Below are 17621 nucleotides of genomic sequence, written 5' to 3' on the forward strand. Positions count from 1 at the left end.
GCCATACTGTTTTCTCACACCAGACCATATTTTCAGGGATTGGATTACAATGGGATTATTCTTAACATAGTGCAATGGTAAAGGCATTGGAGAAAACAAGAGGCAGTCAAAGATGTCATATCACAGGAATTATATTCCATCTGTACCCAAAAAGGATTTTCACCCTGCTTATCAGACTGAACCCAAAATGCTAGAGCACGAATATTACACGACCAGTAATAAAGCTGAAAATTAGGTAGTCCCATCCCTCCACCTACTTTTGGCCGCTGGATATAAGCTTTCCTAATTCTGGGTCTCTTCTTGTTCCATATAAAATTAGAAATAACTTTGTCAAGGGTCTTGAAAAAGGATTTTCGTATTACTATTGGGATAGTTTGAAATAAGAACAGGAATTTTGGAAGGACGTTCATTTTTACAGCATTGGTTCGACCTGCTAGGGTGATATGAAGATGGGACCACCTTTCCAGATCGTGAATAGTGCGTTCAAGCAGTGGCTTAAAGTTAGCAGCAAACAGACCGGCTATACTCCTTGTTACCACTACACCCAAATGTTTAAAAGAATTTGTTGTTATTTTGAAGGGAAGTGAGAATATGAGAGACTCTGTGCAGACTTATTAATTGGGAAAAGCTCGCTTTTAGAGTAATTTAGTTTATAACCAGAAACCTCACCATATTCCTTTAAAATAGACATTATGTTTGGAATAGATCTGTGTGGGTTTGTTACGTATAAAAGTAAGTCGTCTGCATATAAAGATACTCTGTTTACAATCCCTCCTCTATGAATCCCATCATAACTCTCTAGAGAACGCAGGGCAATAGCCAGAGGCTCAATAGAGAGGGCAAACAGAAGCGGGGACAAGGGGCAACCCTGCCTTGTACCTCGATGCAGGGGAAAATAGCAGGACCTAAGGGAGTTGGTTAACACAGAAGCGAGGGGACACTGATATAGTAGCTCCACCCAGGTTATAAATTTGTCGCCAAAGCCAAACCTTTTTAGAATAGCAAAAAGGAAGTCCCACTCGACGCGGTCAAAGGCCTTCTCAGCGTCCAGGGAGAGAAGGACCTCTGGACGCTGAGGGGCCGGACCAGGGGAATATAGTATATTGTAGAGCCTGCGGAGGTTCGAAAACAAGAAGCGATTTTTAATGAACCCAGTTTGGTCTGGTGCTATAATTGACGGGAGAACCCCTTCCAGTCGGGTGGCAAGCATCTTGGCTAATAACTTGGTATCCACGTTTAAAAGGCTAATGGGTCGATAAGATCCTGGTTCCTTTGGGTCTTTGCCCTCCTTTAATAAAACTGATATAGATGCCTGATAAAAGGTAGGGGCCAGAGTTTTTGTAATAAAGGCCTCATTAAAGGCTTCAAGTAACACAGGTGAGATTAATTTGGAAAAAACTTTGAAGAATTCAGCGGTGAAGCCATCGGGGCCAGGAGTTTTGGAGCCCTGCATATTTTTTATTGCAAGTTCTAAATCAGTAGGAGAGAAAGGCTCGTCAAGATTAGCCTTCTGACTTGCTTCTACTGTTGGAATTTGTAATTTGTTTAGGAAATCATCTATTAATCTATGGTCACCTTTAGATTCCGAGGTGTATAGGTTTGTGTAAAAAGATTTAAATACATTGTTAATTTCCTGTTGGTCAGTAAGTATTTCACCTGTATTTGAGCGAATCTCCGTTATAAGTCGGGATGCAGCTGATCGGCGGATCTGTTGAGCCAGTAAACGCCCAGCCTTCTCACCCTGTTCATATAATCTATGTCTAGTCTGCAATAATAATTTAGCTGATTCATCAGTGGAGAGGAGGTCAAATTCTGACTGTAGGGAAATCCTTTTGTTGTAAAGATCAGGCGATGGTGTTTCAGCATGTTGACGATCAATTTTTTGTATTTCCTCTAATATCTCTGACAGACGTTGAAGGCGGGATCGGTTGGAGGATGCACTATAAGAAATTATCTGCCCACGAATGTAAGCTTTAAGAGCTTCCCAAAGTGTCCCCTTCGAGACCTCTCCATTATTATTAATAGAAACAAATTGCTCTATCTGGGTAGAGATGAATGAAACAAAAGCATTATCCTTTAGTAATAAGTTATTGAATCGCCAGGTGGCAGCTCCTGATTTATGTTGAAAAGCTAGTTGTAGTATATGGGGGGCGTGGTCCGAAATTACAATTGCTTTGTATTCGCAGTGTCTCACATGCGACAAGAGTTTTCGATCAATAAGAAAGTAGTCAATTCGCGAATACGATTGGTGGACTGGGGAGAAAAAGGAGAAGCAGCGAGTATTTGGATTATTAAACCGCCAAGGATCCGCAACACCATAATCCTCAAGAAAAGATTTAATGCTTTCTGCTGCCCTAGAAGGTGGTCGGGGAATTTGGGAAGATCTGTCTAAGTTTGGGTTTAAAACGCAATTGAAATCTCCCCCCATAATTAAATGGTGTGAGTTTAGATTTGGAATTGAAGACCACAATGATAAAAAAAATTGGGCATCATCAATATTGGGAGCGTATGTACAAACCAAGACCAGGGGGACATTATATAGCTTTCCCTCTACAATCACAAACCTGCCTTGCCTGTCAGAGAACGAATGAGAACAAACAAAAGGAGTTGTTTTGCCTATTAAGATCGCAGCTCCCCTAGATTTAGACTGAAAGGAGGAATGATATACTTGGCCCACCCAGCCCTTATGTAAGCGGCCATGATCTTGATTTCTCAAGTGGGTCTCTTGAAGAAACACAATATCCACCTTTAATTTTTTTAGATGTGTTAAAACTCTACTTCTCTTCACAGCACTATTTAGTTTTTGCATTCCAGGTGGCAAACTGGGCTAGGCTTTCCCCTGTGTTAACTGCACTAGCCATCCCCTTTTGGCTCTCGACATACCAACATAGCCACATTACACAATACACAAATAAAACTGCAACTGTCGTAACAACCACTGAGTGACACATATAAAGATAAACCCAACCTCCCTCCCGTACCTTTCCCCAACTGAAAGGTGTACAAAACCCACATTTTCCTCAACTTTAACATGGTGCTACTGCACCGGGATGCTGAAATACTCAGCTTAAACCACCTAGGTTTAGCTCCCTTTAACTTAGAGATAAATGTTACACTCTTTTTTTTTTTTTTTCCCCTCCCTTTTTTTTTTAAAAGTTTACACAGCCTTCAAGTTATTGCTATTCCAAAACATTTCGCAGAGTTAGATTCAAATATGGTAGGAATGGAAACAGTGGCACACACCTAAACTTCAAAATGCTGTTTCTAAAAATGAACCAGGATAAACTCTGAGGAGACAACTTTGCCAGAAGGGTAACGTTATAACGGATTAGTCCCAAACCACTTAACGGGTATCAGCACTGAGTGATGGTGAGGTTACAGTCTTACCGCTGGATATTCCAGGTGGATGACAGTTATTACCGGCATCTGTAGATCAAATAATAATGATTAAAAAAAAAGGTGAACAAGAACACTATCTGCAGACCGTCAGACTCGTGGAAGTCCAGCCGCTGTTAATCTCAGGTTATGGTCCGTGCCGCCGCCGGCGAAAAACGGGAGAGATGAGTCATCCCTCCTGCTGCGGATATCTTCGCGTTGTAAAAATCTTCAGCTTCTTGTGGGGAGTTGAAAGTATGCCGGACGCCATTCAGGTTGAGAACGAGAACCGCCGGAAAGTAGAGGCTGTAATCGATCTTCGCTTCCCGGAGCTTTGCCTTTATCCCAGTAAAAGTAGCCCGGAGCTTGCTCACCTCAGCCGGCAGGTCTGGGTAGATGTGTATCGGTGTGCCCGGTAGGTGAGGGGGCTCTTCCCTTTAGCGAGACCCACGATTTTTTCCTTTTGTGCATAGTAATGCAGCCGAACGATGAATGCTCTTGGTCGTGCTCCTTTTTTCGGTTTCGGCGCTAGTGAGCGATGGCTCGGTCTATCTCCACCGAGGAGGGAAAGTTCTCGGCTCCCAGGACTTCAGGAATTAACTCCGCCATGAACTTTGTGGGGCTCGCACCTTCCGCCCCTCCGGGATGCCGACAAACCTTAAATTTTGGCGACGACTGCGGCTCTCGAGATCAAAACATTTCTCCTTCAGCCGTTTCAGCTCTTTCGCATTCGATTCCTCGAGGCGCTCCAGTTGCTGAATGCGGTCTTGAGCGTCGGTGAGGCTGTGTGCCATGTCGTTTTGTTCGGTGACCATCTGGGCTTGCTCCTGCCGAAGTTTATTCATCTCCTCTCCCATCTCATGGCGCAAGCCATGGAGGCTTGTTGATGTCTCTGACCGTATAGCTTCGATTTCTTGCCTCAACTCTTTGTGGAGGGAGGACACTTCTGCTCTAAAATCTGTCAGGATAGCTTCACGGGAGAGCCGGAGTTCTTCACGGAGGAGTTCAGCTGTGAGTTGACCACCTGTCGCCATCTTGCCTCGTTAGTTAGCTTGTTAGCTTAACGGTTGGTTATTTTTCTTTTCGCTCTGTATACTTTTTCCTGGCCGCTGGAGCTATAAATCGGTAGATTTGAAGAGCCCGTCGACTGTTTAACCGTTACGTCCAACTGGATCAACAATAAGCGAATAAGTGCATAAGATAATTGAAAAGAAACGGGAGCTGACGGGACCTACGTCTGCTCCATGTAGAAGTCAACCGGAAGTCTCGCGATATCTTTTTTAACGAATTTTAAATCGATTTTTTTTTTCAATAATCGATTTTCTTTTTGAATTTTTTTTTTTTTTGATTTTTTTTTTGTTGATTTTTTAAAAATATTGTGCAATGTAGAGTAGAGTCCAGGTTTTGAAAAGGGTTTAAGTTCACTTTATAATGGAGTATGTTAATTTATAGGCTCCTGCAGTATTTGTGTGCAGATAAATGTTAAAAATGCTAAAGACTAAAAATCGAGAGAATCGGTAATATCGTAGAGTTGCAATTTAAATCGAATCGCCATCCAAAAAATCGTAAAAGCGTATTGTCCCAGCCCTACAAGTTTCCCAGAATGCATTTTGCAGCAACCAGTAGCGGTAGCTGTAAAACAGGCTAAAAGCTGTTTTATTTCCCGCTCTAGCGCTGTTATTATGTAACTTTATTAAATTTTAATATGTTTTCATGTGAGACAGTAACTGTTTAGATCCCAAATATACGGCCAGTTGATCCAAACGACGGCTGTTTAGAAGTTTGCTCCGATGTTTTTCAGAGAAGTGAAGCTCTGCAGAGCTGCTCGGCCGGCCAACCTCCGTCCTCATCCCGGGGGAGAAAACCATCGCTAATTAACTTACCCGCAGGTTTTTAGAGGTTTACCACCGGCTGGTTACATTATTTCTAGGAGATAAATGTTGGTCTCAGTGATATAAATCTAACAGCTGTATCAGTAGCATTAGTTAGTCTGAATGTAAAGTGAAGCTTCCTGTGTGTATTGGACAGAAGAGCAGCGCTGCCTCGGGGCTCTGGAGCCTACGGACACAAACCACCACATTTACATCAAGAAATACATGTTTTACAATCAACACATCAGTCTGCATTAGCTTTATTATTATTAAACTATATAACATAGTTACAGTACACGGCAAAGATACTTCACTACCGTCTTTGGTTACGGTTAGACGTCAGGGGCGCATTGCATTGTGGGATACAGTACGCGATGTAGACTGGTCAGATACTGGAGATATTTTCCGAATCAGTACGACATCCGGGAATTTTTCGCATACTGCAGATTTAGCTTTTGTCTGCATACTGCATTTTGGCCAAATCAGTACGTACTAGCAGTATAGTATGTGGTTTTGAATACAGCCCATGTGTCTGTGACCCCTGACCCCTCTGTGACCCCGACCCCTCTGTGACCCCTGACCCCTCTGTGACCTCTGACCTCTGACCCGTGACCTTCAGGCGCGCTGCTGGACACGCTGCAGAGGACCGGGGTCAAAGGTTACACGGCGTTCCTAGAGAGTCTGGAGCTGGATTATCCTCAACTGTACAGTCGGATCACAGGGAAGGAGCCCAACAAGACCTTCAGCATCCTGATTGGTCAGAACACCTGTCTGTCTCTCTACCTGTCTGTCTCTACCTGTCTGTCTCTCCACCTGTCTGTCTCTCTCTCTACCTGTCTGTCTCTCTACCTGTCTGTCTGTCTGTCTGTCTGTCTGTCTGTCTGTCTCTACCTGTCTGTCTCTCTACCTGTCTGTCTCTCCACCTGTCTGTCTCTCTCTCTACCTGTCTGTCTCTCCACCTGTCTGTCTCTCTACCTGTCTGTCTCTCCACCTGTCTGTCTCTCTACCTGTCTGTCTCTCTACCTGTCTGTCTCTCTACCTGTCTGTCTCTCTACCTGTCTGTCTGTCTGTCTGTCTGTCTGTCTGTCTGTCTGTCTGTCTGTCTCTACCTGTCTGTCTGTCTGTCTGTCTGTCTGTCTGTCTGTCTGTCTGTCTGTCTGTCTGTCTGTCTGTCTCTACCTGTCTGTCTGTCTGTCTGTCTGTCTGTCTGTCTGTCTGTCTGTCTGTCTGTCTGTCTGTCTGTCTGTCTGTCTGTCTCTACCTGTCTGTCTGTCTGTCTGTCTGTCTGTCTGTCTGTCTGTCTCTACCTGTCTGTCTCTCTACCTGTCTGTCTGTCTGTCTGTCTGTCTGTCTGTCTGTCTGTCTGTCTGTCTCTCTGTCTCTACCTGTCTGTCTGTCTGTCTGTCTGTCTCTACCTGTCTGTCTGTCTGTCTGTCTGTCTGTCTGTCTGTCTCTACCTGTCTGTCTCTCTACCTGTCTGTCTGTCTGTCTGTCTGTCTGTCTGTCTGTCTGTCTCTCTGTCCACCTGTCTGTCTGTCTGTCTGTCTGTCTACCTGTCTGTCTGTCTGTCTGTCTGTCTGTCTGTCTGTCTGTCTGTCTGTCTGTCTGTCTGTCTGTCTCTACCTGTCTGTCTGTCTGTCTGTCTGTCTGTCTACCTGTCTGTCTGTCTGTCTGTCTGTCTGTCTGTCTGTCTGTCTGTCTGTCTGTCTCTACCTGTCTGTCTCTCCACCTGTCTGACTCTCCACCTGTCTGTCTCTCTCTCTACCTGTCTGTCTCTCTACCTGTCTGACTCTCCACCTGTCTGTCTACCTGTCTGTCTGTCTGTCTGTCTGTCTGTCTGTCTGTCTGTCTGTCTGTCTCTACCTGTCTGTCTCTACCTGTCTGTCTCTCCACCTGTCTGACTCTCCACCTGTCTGTCTCTCTCTCTACCTGTCTGTCTCTCTACCTGTCTGTCTGTCTCTCTCTCTACCTGTCTGTCTGTCTCTCTCTCTACCTGTCTGTCTCTCCACCTGTCTGACTCTCCACCTGTCTGTCTCTCTCTCTACCTGTCTGTCTCTCTACCTGTCTGTCTGTCTGTCTCTCTACCTGTCTGTCTGTCTCTCTCTCTACCTGTCTGTCTGTCTCTCTCTCTACCTGTCTGTCTGTCTCTCTCTCTACCTGTCTGTCTCTCTACCTGTCTGTCTCTACCTGTCTGTCTCTCTACCTGTCTCTCTCTCTACCTGTCTGTCTCTCTACCTGTCTGTCTCTCAGACACGGCCGGTGAGTCTGGTCTGACTCAGTTCCTGATGTCGGAGCTCAGCCGCCTGCAGAGGGCGCTGCAGGAGGAGAAGAGACGTCGGCAACAGGCCTGCGCCGTCGCCAAGGAACAGGTTGGCATAGCAACCAGGCGAGTCAATGCCGCGGGGGCGGAGCCGGTGTCGGTACCAAATGTGTCCGGGGCCGCGACTGGCAATGACGTGGCACATCGTGATTGGTCGTGGTGGCGTAATGCGTTACTTGGATGCTACCACGGATGTTAGCGAAGTTAGTCACTTCGCTCCATAGTAAATACTGGACTCATCTGTCACAGACACATCTCTTCTCTACAGTTTGACACCAAAATGTCAATTTTCAGACGGTCAATTCAGGAGAAAATGAACTTAGTTCCAGACCTGTCTCTGTCTCTGGCTCAGCAACACACTCCAGACAACAACAAGATTTGGCTCAGATCTCCATGGCAACGTCAAACAAACGTTGGTGAACGCCCGCGCTAATTACAGTATTTTAATCATTTTCGTCACTGTTAGTTGTGTAAATGTTTAATGTTATCATACGAAAATATAAATAGCTCACTTTCGTCTACCTACAACTTTTATAAACCCTCACGACAATCACGATGCGCCACGTCATCGCCAGTCATGGCCCCGGACAAATCTGGCAGCCCGGACACATTTGGTACCGACGGTGTGATGCTGTGTGACGCTGTGTGACGGTGTGTCGGTGTGATGGTGTGACAGTGTGACGCTGTGTGACGGTGTGTCGGTGTGATGGTGTGACACTGTGACGCTGTGACGGTGTGACGTGTATGACGGTGTGACACTTTGACGGTGTGATGGTGTGACGCTGTGTCTCCGTCTCTAGGAGGCGTGGGCGCAGCAGCAGCAGCTGAGAGACGTGGAGCTCAGCAAGATGACGGAGCGAGTGCAGAAGCTGCGGGAGGAGCGGGAGCGGCTGAGTGAGGAGCTGAAGACGCTCCGAGACCACAACTACAGCCTGATGGAGGACATCAACCGCCTCAACCAGGACAAGAGCCACGCCCTGCTGGCCAGCCGCGACCTGCAGATAGAGGTAGATCTGACCTTTGACCTCTGACCCCTGACCTCTGACCTCTGACCCTCTCCTTAAACTCCTCAGACGTATTTGCCTTCGCTACGTTTGCCTGAGGAGCAGGAGTTGGGCAGCAGCATCTGAACAATAACAGGCAGCATTAAATCAATCTAATAAAGAAACTGTAGTGTAGTAAATATGAGCTAACGAGCTAAGCTAATAGAGAGCCGAAGCGGAAGCAGGAAGTAACGTCGCCATGGGAACTCAACTCAGAAAAAGTCTCCATGTAAGTGAACGGGAGTCAAAGTTTTATTTCTAGTGTGATGATAAAACTCTCTGACCTCTCTACCTGTTTAAAACACCACGGTTCATGAAGAGAAACCAGCAGTTTGTTGTCACGGCAACAGAAGAATGCATAGTGTGACTACAGATCTGGTGTCACCAACGGACACGGGAAAGGAAGGGCGCCATGTGGTCGCCATGGTGACGTCACTACGCCACCGTGAGTCTTTCTGGTTACGGATTCTAAGGAGTTTTATTTTACAATAGTTTTACAACAAACTGCTGGTTTCTCTTCATGAACCGTGGTGTTTTAAACAGGTAGAGGACAGAGAGTTTTATCATCACACTATTCACTCACATTAGAAATAAAACTTTGACTCCCGTTCACTCACATGGAGACTTTTTCTGAGTTGAGTTCCCATGGTGACGTTACTTCCTGCTTCCGCTTCGGTTCTCTACAGCCACAGTTCACATGCAAGCTGTTCGGGACACACAACAGTAGTTGACCAAACCAAACTTCCACACCGTTGATATTTCAACAGTTTATTGTCTCAAGAAACACAACCAGGCAGAATCACAATCTCAAATGTTCCCGTTTTTCTTATTTTATTTTTATGTGTCTGGTTTGTTTACATGATTCTCTGCGCTTCTGCTAACATCACAGTAGGCTAAGACCTGGCGCATCTGCTGACGCGACGTTCAGAGAGTCACTGTATTATATACACGATGTAGGGGAGAGGGAATGAGTGGATGATTTACAACACAGCTAGGGACCTGCAGATAGAGGTAGCCCTGACCCCTGACCTCTGACCTGTGACCTGTGTGTGCAGGTGGAGCGTCTGAAGAACACGCTGCTGAGAGCTGAAGGTCAAACTCGACTCCTGAGACGTCGAACCCTGAGACCACTGCAACAGGTTCACCAGACTGATGATGATGATGATGATGATGCTTCTCTCTCTTCTTCTTCTTGTCCATAAATATATACACATAGAAGCCGCCTCTGCTGTCCATCGGAACGATAGGTCAATGCGGCCGCCATCTTGGGCCAGGAGAAGCCGTGTCTCCTTACTGCATCAGTCAACTGAGGCAGAGGTCTATGTAAGGGATAATGCCCGACGAGGTGTCCATTATCAGAAATTAATGGACGACGCGGAGGCGTGACGGTTGCTTCCGCGAAGTCCATTAATCTCTGATAATCGGACACCTCGAAGGGCATTATCCCGCTTATACCATGGTCACTTATGAGATAAATACATATTAAATCAATTACTTGTAATTTAATGTTGTTTTTACCGTTAAAATCATACGTCTTTAAGCGGCTGAGCCGAGCGGACTATTTAATAAACTCGTCGGCGATAAAAGAGAAAAAAAGAGGGACCCGCTGTGACGGCAGCGTAACGTTACAGCCAGTGACTCTGCCACAGCCTGATAGTTGATCAGTGAAGGGAGGTGAGGTGACGGCTTAAATGTTACGTGACACAAAGTTTCTAGTGCACTTCTTACCGCTGGTGTGTTTACAGACTCCAGTGCCGTGATGCGCTGAAAAAAAGTTGTTTTGGTCCGAGTGTCCGTTGCCGTGGTTACTAACAAGCGTTTGAGCCAGCGCAGTAATATTTAGAACGTAATCAGGCTATTTTACCGGAACATCTTTATGGGTGTCCATTATCACTTTTTAATGGACACCCAGCAGCCAATCAGAATCGAGGATTCACCCAGACCATGGTATAACAACCATTAACATCACCACAACTCACTGAATATTCAACCAAGTTTCAACTGTTTGGTTTATTATAAATGTCAGACATATTTATGATACAACAACAAGAATTTTTTTTTTTTTGAAAAATGTGTATAATTTTTTTTAATGTATTAAACATACACTTCCATACTCAGACACACACCCACATGCATCCATACACTAAAATGTGTTGTACAGGGTCTGACTGGTCTGACTGCTGGTCAGACGTTTATACTGTATGTCTATGGTCAGAAACCCCTGACCAAGATGGCCGCCGTGTTGACTTACGCTGAGAAGCAGAAGGCGGCATCTAGTCAGTATATACAGTATACTGTATCTATAGTGAGTTTTATACAGACGAATATGTAATGAGCTCATTTCAGACACGACTCTGCAGTTACTTACGTTTCTACTGTTACACAGATAAAACGCTGCAGATCAATGTCATCGTGATGCATTATGGGAGCTATGTATTACTTGGTCAGTGACCATCGGTTGTACTCTACTGCTCCTGCTGCATTGTGGGATACTATGAGTTGACTATAGGGATCAGATTCCCTATAGTTAAGTTATATAGGCCTACTATATACTATATTAGCTATAGTTAGATAATGAAACACAGTGATTAGGACTCTGTCTTCACAGAGCAGGAGCTTGGCGCTCAGCCCTGACCCCTTCTTTCACCCCAACAAACTGGAGGAGGTGAAGGAGGAGACACCAGAGGAGAAGAAGGAGGAGGAGGAGAAGAAGGAGGAGAAGAAGAAGGAGGAGGAGGAGAAGAAGGAGGAGAGTCCAGCTCCTCCTCAGATGAACCTCCTGGCTACGGTGTTCAGACTGAGGAGGGAGCTGCACCGAGCCGAGGAGCAGACAGCCAGGGTGAGACTTTCACAATAAGAGCCTCCACAGCAGACAGCCAGGGTGAGACTTTCACAATAAGAGCCTCCATAGCAGTCAGTCAGGGTGAGACTTTCACAATAAGAGCCTCCATAGCAGTCAGTCAGGGTGAGACTTTCACAATAAGAGCCTCCATAGACCTGAGCTGTAACAGGAAACAGGAAGCTGTTGTTAGTGTTTGTTTTCCTTTTTAATTATATCATACACAGCAATGAACCGTTACAAAGAAGAAGAAATGAACTAAAGAAACCTGTAAACAATATAGAAACAAAATAGCTAAAAAAATAAAAAACATACATATCAGAGACATTAAACACAGTTTTCTTGTTTTGTAGACAGGAGAGAGTTTAGATAAACTGTTCAAACTCTGACTTAAACAACAAGAAATTTGTTTTTTTTACTTCAAAATGTACATTTGTGCGTGTGGTATTTGGCAAAAAGAAAAAATTAAATTATAAGAAAATATGCATCATTGTCCATTGAATGAAGTAAAATCTGAGAAAATATCTCTGTTGGTGTGTTGTTCCAGAGTCTGGAGGACAAGGAGGAGCTGGAGCTGCGCTGCACTCAGCTGAAGGGGGATGCCAAGATGTACCGCCAACGGAACAAGCAAACGCTCCGACAGCTGGAGGAGGTGATCAGAGAGAGGGACAAGGTGAGTCGCCATGGTTACAGCCAGAGGTGGGGACTTGGACTCGAGACTTGGACTCGAGACTTGAGACTCGACTTGGACTCGAGTCCCGATGTTGATGACTTAAGACTTGCTTGATCAAATCAAAAAAAAGACTTGGACTCTTCTTGGACATGAGATCAAAGACTTGAGACTCTACTTGGACTTGATGCCAAAGACTTGAGACTCTACTTGGACTTCAGAGCAAAGACTTGAGACTCTACTTGGGACTTGAGAGCAAAGACTTGAGACTCTTCTTGGACTTGAGGACAAAGACTTGAGACTCTACTTGGACTTGAGATCAAAGACTTGAGACTCTACTTGGACTTGAGATCAAAGACTTGAGACTCTACTTGGACTTGAGATCAAAGACTTGAGACTCTACTTGGGACTTGAGAGCAAAGACTTGAGACTGTACTTGGGACTTGAGAGCAAAGACTTGAGACTCTACTTGGGACTTGAGAGCAAAGACTTGAGACTCTACTTGGACTTGAGGACAAAGACTTGAGACTCTACTTAGGACTTGAGAGCAAAGACTTCAGACTCTTCTTGGACTTGAGATCAAAGACTTGAGATTCTACTTGGACTTGAGATCAAAGACTTGAGACTCTACTTGGACTTGAGATCAAAGACTTGAGACTCTACTTGGGACTTGAGGGCAAAGACTTGAGACTCTACTTGGGACTTGAGAGCAAAGACTTGAGACTCTACTTGGACTTGAGAGCAAAGACTTGAGACTCTACTTGGACTTGATGCCAAAGACTTGAGACTCTACTTGGACTTGAGAGAAAGACTTGAGACTCTAGTTGGACTTGAGAGCAAAGACTTGAGACTCTACTTGGGACTTGAGAGCAAAGACTGGAGACTCTACTTGGACTTGAGATCAAAGACTTGAGACTCTACTTGGACTTGAGATCAAAGACTTGAGACTCTACTTGGACTTGAGAGCAAAGACTTGAGACTCTACTTGGGACTTGAGAGCAAAGACTTGAGACTCTACTTGGACTTGCAACATCGGGACTTTCTCCTCCAGGTGCTCTAAGCCCCGCCCCCTGTCGGTCGTTTCAGGCTCTGGCGTCGAGGGCGGAGCTGCAGGAGGAGGTGCGGCTGCTCCTGCAGGAGAAGGACCAGTACCGGGAGCAGGTCCGGCAACTCACGGAGCAGTCGGATCGGCTGGAGCTGCACCTGCTGAGGTCACAGGGGGAGGAGCTACAGCTGAGGACACGCCTCCGCAGACTCAACTGCAACTCCCACCAGGTGAGCAGGTATACAAGCTGTCATTCCGACATCCCACCATTCCGACATCCCACCATTTTAACATCCCACCATTCCGACATCCCACCATTCCAACATCCCACCATTTAGACATACCGCCATTTAGACATCCCACCATCTGACATCCCACCATTTAGACATCCCACCCTTCCGACATCCCAACACTCCGACATCCCACCATTCCGAAATCCAACCATTTAGACACCCCACCCTTCCGACATCCCACCATTCCGAAATCCAACCATTTAGACATCCCACCATTTAGACATCCCACCATTCCGAAATTCCTCCATTCCGACATCCCACCATCTGACATCCCACCATTTAGACACCCCACCATCTGACATCCCACCATTTAGACACCCCACCCTTCCGACATCCCACCATTCCGACATCCCACCATTTAGACATCCCAACACTCCGACATCCCACCATTTAGACATCCCACCATTTCAAAATCCCACCATTCCGACATCCCACCATTCAACATCCCACCATTTAGACATACCGCCATTTAGACATCCCACCATTTAGACATCCCACCACTCCGACATCCCACCATTTAGACATCCCACCATTCCGAAATCCCTCCATTCCGAGACATCCCGCCATTCCGATATTCAGACACACACCCACATGCATCCATACACTAAAATGTGTTGTACAGGGTCTGACTGGTCTGACTGCTGGTCAGACGTTTATATGTCTATGGTCAGACATATGTCTATGGTCAGACATATATACCATTCCGATATCCCACCATTTAGACATCGCACCATTCCGACATCCCACCATTTAGACATACCGCCATTCCGACATCCCACCATTCAGACATCCCACCATTTAGACATCCCACCATTCAGACATCCCGCCATTTAGACATCCCACCATTTAGACATCCCACCATTCCGACATCCCACCATTCAACATCCTACCATTTAGACATACCGCCATTTAGACATCCCACCATTCCAACATCCCACCATTCCAACATCCCACCCTTCCGACATCTCACCATTTAGACATCCCACCATTCCGACATCCCACCATTTAGACATCCCACCATTCCGACATCCCACCATTTAGACATACCACCCTTCCGACATCCCACCATTTAGACATACCACCCTTCCGACATCCCACCATTTAGACATCCCACCATTCAGACATCCCACCATTTAGACATCCCACCACTCCGACATCCCACCATTTAGACATCCCACTATTCCGACATCCCACTATTTAGACAGACCACCATTTAGACATCCCACCATTTAAGACATCCCACCATTTAGACAGACCACCATTTAGACATCCCACCATTTAGACATCCCACCATTCCGACATCCCACCATTCCGACATCCCACCATTTAGACATCCCACCACTCCGACATCCCACCATTTAGACATCCCACCACTCCGACATCCCACCATTTAGACATCCCACCACTCCGACATCCCACCATTTAGACATCCCACCATTCCGACATCCCACCATTTCAACATCCCACCATTTAGACATCCCACCATTCCGACATCCCACCATTCCAACATCCCACCATCTGACATCCCACCATTCCAACATCCCACCATCTGACATCCCACCATTTAGACATCCCACCATTTAGACAGACCACCATTCCGACATCCCACCATTCCAACATCCCACCATCTGACATTCCACCATTTAGACATCCCACCACTCCGACATCCAGTAGTCGAGTTGTAAAAAAAATTCAGGGGGGATGGTCTATTTTTTTCACCTTAAAAAAAAAGGGGGGGGGGGGTAATTCATGTAAATTCGATATCAAAACAAAACACTGAAAATAAGACTTCTTAATCCTCTCAAATCAAATCAAGCCAAGTTTATTAGAATTGTTTTTATTTGTGCCCTCAGATTTTATTATTTCTTTTATTCAACTCTCTAATGATGAAATAATTAGGGCTGTCAATCTATTAAAATATTTAATCCTGATTAATCTCATGAATGTCATACTTAACTCGCGAATATTAATTAATTAATTAATCGCAAATTAATCGCACATTTTTATCTATTATAGCCTAAATGTCCCTTGAATTATCATTTTAATACTTTTATCAACATGGAAAAGTGGATAGGCTTGATTTGTGCAAATGTTTTTTAATGAAATCAACTATCAATAGATAAAAAGAAATTGACGCCGTTAAAATTGATTTGACAGCCTATAATTACAAGTTATATGTCCAACATTTAATGTAAAAAGGGGAGGGATGGAGAGGGGGGATGGCATTTTTTCAGGGGGGATGATTTTGATCGTTTTTATTTCAGGGGGGATGCCATCCCCCCTCATCCCCCCTCAACTCGACTACTGCCGACATCCCACCATTTAGACATCCCACCACTCCGACATCCCACCATTTAGACATCCCACCACTCCAACATCCCACCATTCCGACATCCCACCATCTGACATCCCACCATTTGGACATCCCACCATTCCGACATCCCGCCATTTAGACATCCCACCATTTAGACATCCCACCATTTTAACATCCCACCATTTAGACATCCCACTATTTAGACATCCCACCATTTAGACATCCCACCATTCCGACATCCCACCATTTAGACATCCCACTATTTAGACATCCCACCATTTAGACATCCCACTATTCCGACATCCCACTATTTAGACATCCCACCATTTAGACATCCCACTATTCCGACATCCCACCATTTAGACATCCCACCATTCCGACATAGAAACGTCCCACCATTCCGACATCTTTTGGGGGAAAAAATACGCTATTAAGGGAATTGTTGGAAAGGCGGGGTGTTTAAAAAAAGAAAAAAACGTTTGATAGAAAATGAAGTGTTGCTATTTAGACATGTAGAGGCCGATGTCGGACTGGTGGGATGTCGGAATGGCGGAGGGGGGAGGAGCCTGATGGAGGCGGCCAGGGTCACACTGAATCCTCTCCCTGTCCGGGTGATGATGTCATGATGATGTCACGATGATGTCATGGTGATGTCATGGTGACAGCTGTATTTTCAGGGGGAGAGGAGTGTGAGCAGCGAGGAGGAGGAGCACCGAGACAACACCATCAAAGGTCAGAGTCGGTCATGTGACCTGCTGCGTGTCGTGTTTCCATTCAGAGCAGCCGGAAATAAATTCAAAACTCACATTAGAAAACACAGAAGCAGCACAGTGAGGACGGGACCAGGCTGAATACTGAGTCTTTAAAGGGACAGTCCAACATTTAGTCACCATAACCCCTATAGTCATAGCAGAAGGTTCATCACCTTTAATTATCGGTGCATGTTGTTTTGAGATGGGCGGGGCAGAGACGTGAACTGCTCAGTGGACACAATGGAGGTGAACATCAAATACACAATCCAACAACTCCATAACGCTCTGGTGGACAAGTTGTGACCTGCACATTCACCACGCTAATAACACAACGTGATAATAACACAACGTTACCAGACAGAGTTGTTTTAGAGGCAAATGCAGCCGGAACTACATTCCAGACACGGCTGCTGGGCGGAGGGATTTCAGGAGAGAAAGTAGTTCAGAGTATTTGCTTAAAGCAGAAGTAAGTGATCCGGTGGTTTTGTCTAACTTCCTGTCAGCAGATGGAGTTAGCAGTCCCCGCCCTCGTCCCTACGTCACCACATTCAGGCGCATCCCTTGGCTGCACACACAGAGAGGACCGCCCCTTTATGCCGTTCTCTCTCCTCATTGGATAAAGGTTGTAGGATACAAGGAAAGTTTTCTCCTGGGCTCAGAGCAGAGCAGAGTGACTGACAGACCCGTGTTTCAGACCAAACACTCTATAGAAGTGATTGCTGTCGGAAGATACAACTATTTAAGACTTAGATTAACACAAACATTCACCTTACTTCTGCTTTAATGTGTCGTAATGTTACATAATTATCTCATAGCGTGGTGAATGTGCAGGTCACAACTTGTCCACCAGAGCGTTGTGGAGTGATGACATGACCGGCTGTGTGTGCTGTGATTGGTCGTGACCTGCTGTGTGTGCTGTGATTGGTCGTGACGTGCTGTGTGTGCTGTGATTGGTCAGTGACCGGCTGTGTGTGCTGTGATTGGTCAGGCAGCAGCGATGACGTGCGCAGTGGGACGTCGGGGGAGAACGAGGAGGCGGCGCTGCAGGAGCTCAGTCGGCCGTCGGACAGAAAGCTCAGCACCAGTGCATCATGGGTAA

At 45.7% G+C, this 17621-nt stretch overlaps 1 protein-coding gene across 2 annotated transcripts in view; it reads left to right on the forward strand.

The window, feature by feature from the left end:
- card9 (caspase recruitment domain family, member 9) overlaps window positions 1-17621 on the forward strand; it is a 33698-nt gene that overhangs the window by 1876 nt on the left and 14201 nt on the right. The window contains exons 3-11 of one of the 2 annotated variants that reach the window (XM_085785686.1): window positions 5866-6003; window positions 7497-7615; window positions 8367-8573; window positions 9665-9748; window positions 11218-11448; window positions 11996-12121; window positions 13205-13393; window positions 16448-16502; window positions 17511-17617. In XM_085785686.1, the coding sequence (XP_085641812.1) occupies window positions 5866-6003; window positions 7497-7615; window positions 8367-8573; window positions 9665-9748; window positions 11218-11448; window positions 11996-12121; window positions 13205-13393; window positions 16448-16502; window positions 17511-17617 (1256 nt within the window). The remainder of the gene's footprint in view (window positions 1-5865; window positions 6004-7496; window positions 7616-8366; window positions 8574-9664; window positions 9749-11217; window positions 11449-11995; window positions 12122-13204; window positions 13394-16447; window positions 16503-17510; window positions 17618-17621) is intronic. The other variant, XM_085785685.1, reaches the window with a different exon arrangement.

Source organism: Trachurus japonicus, chromosome 9 (genome assembly GCF_045865225.1).
Source record: "Trachurus japonicus isolate A0001 chromosome 9, Traja_1.0".
NCBI lineage: Eukaryota > Metazoa > Chordata > Actinopteri > Carangiformes > Carangidae > Trachurus > Trachurus japonicus.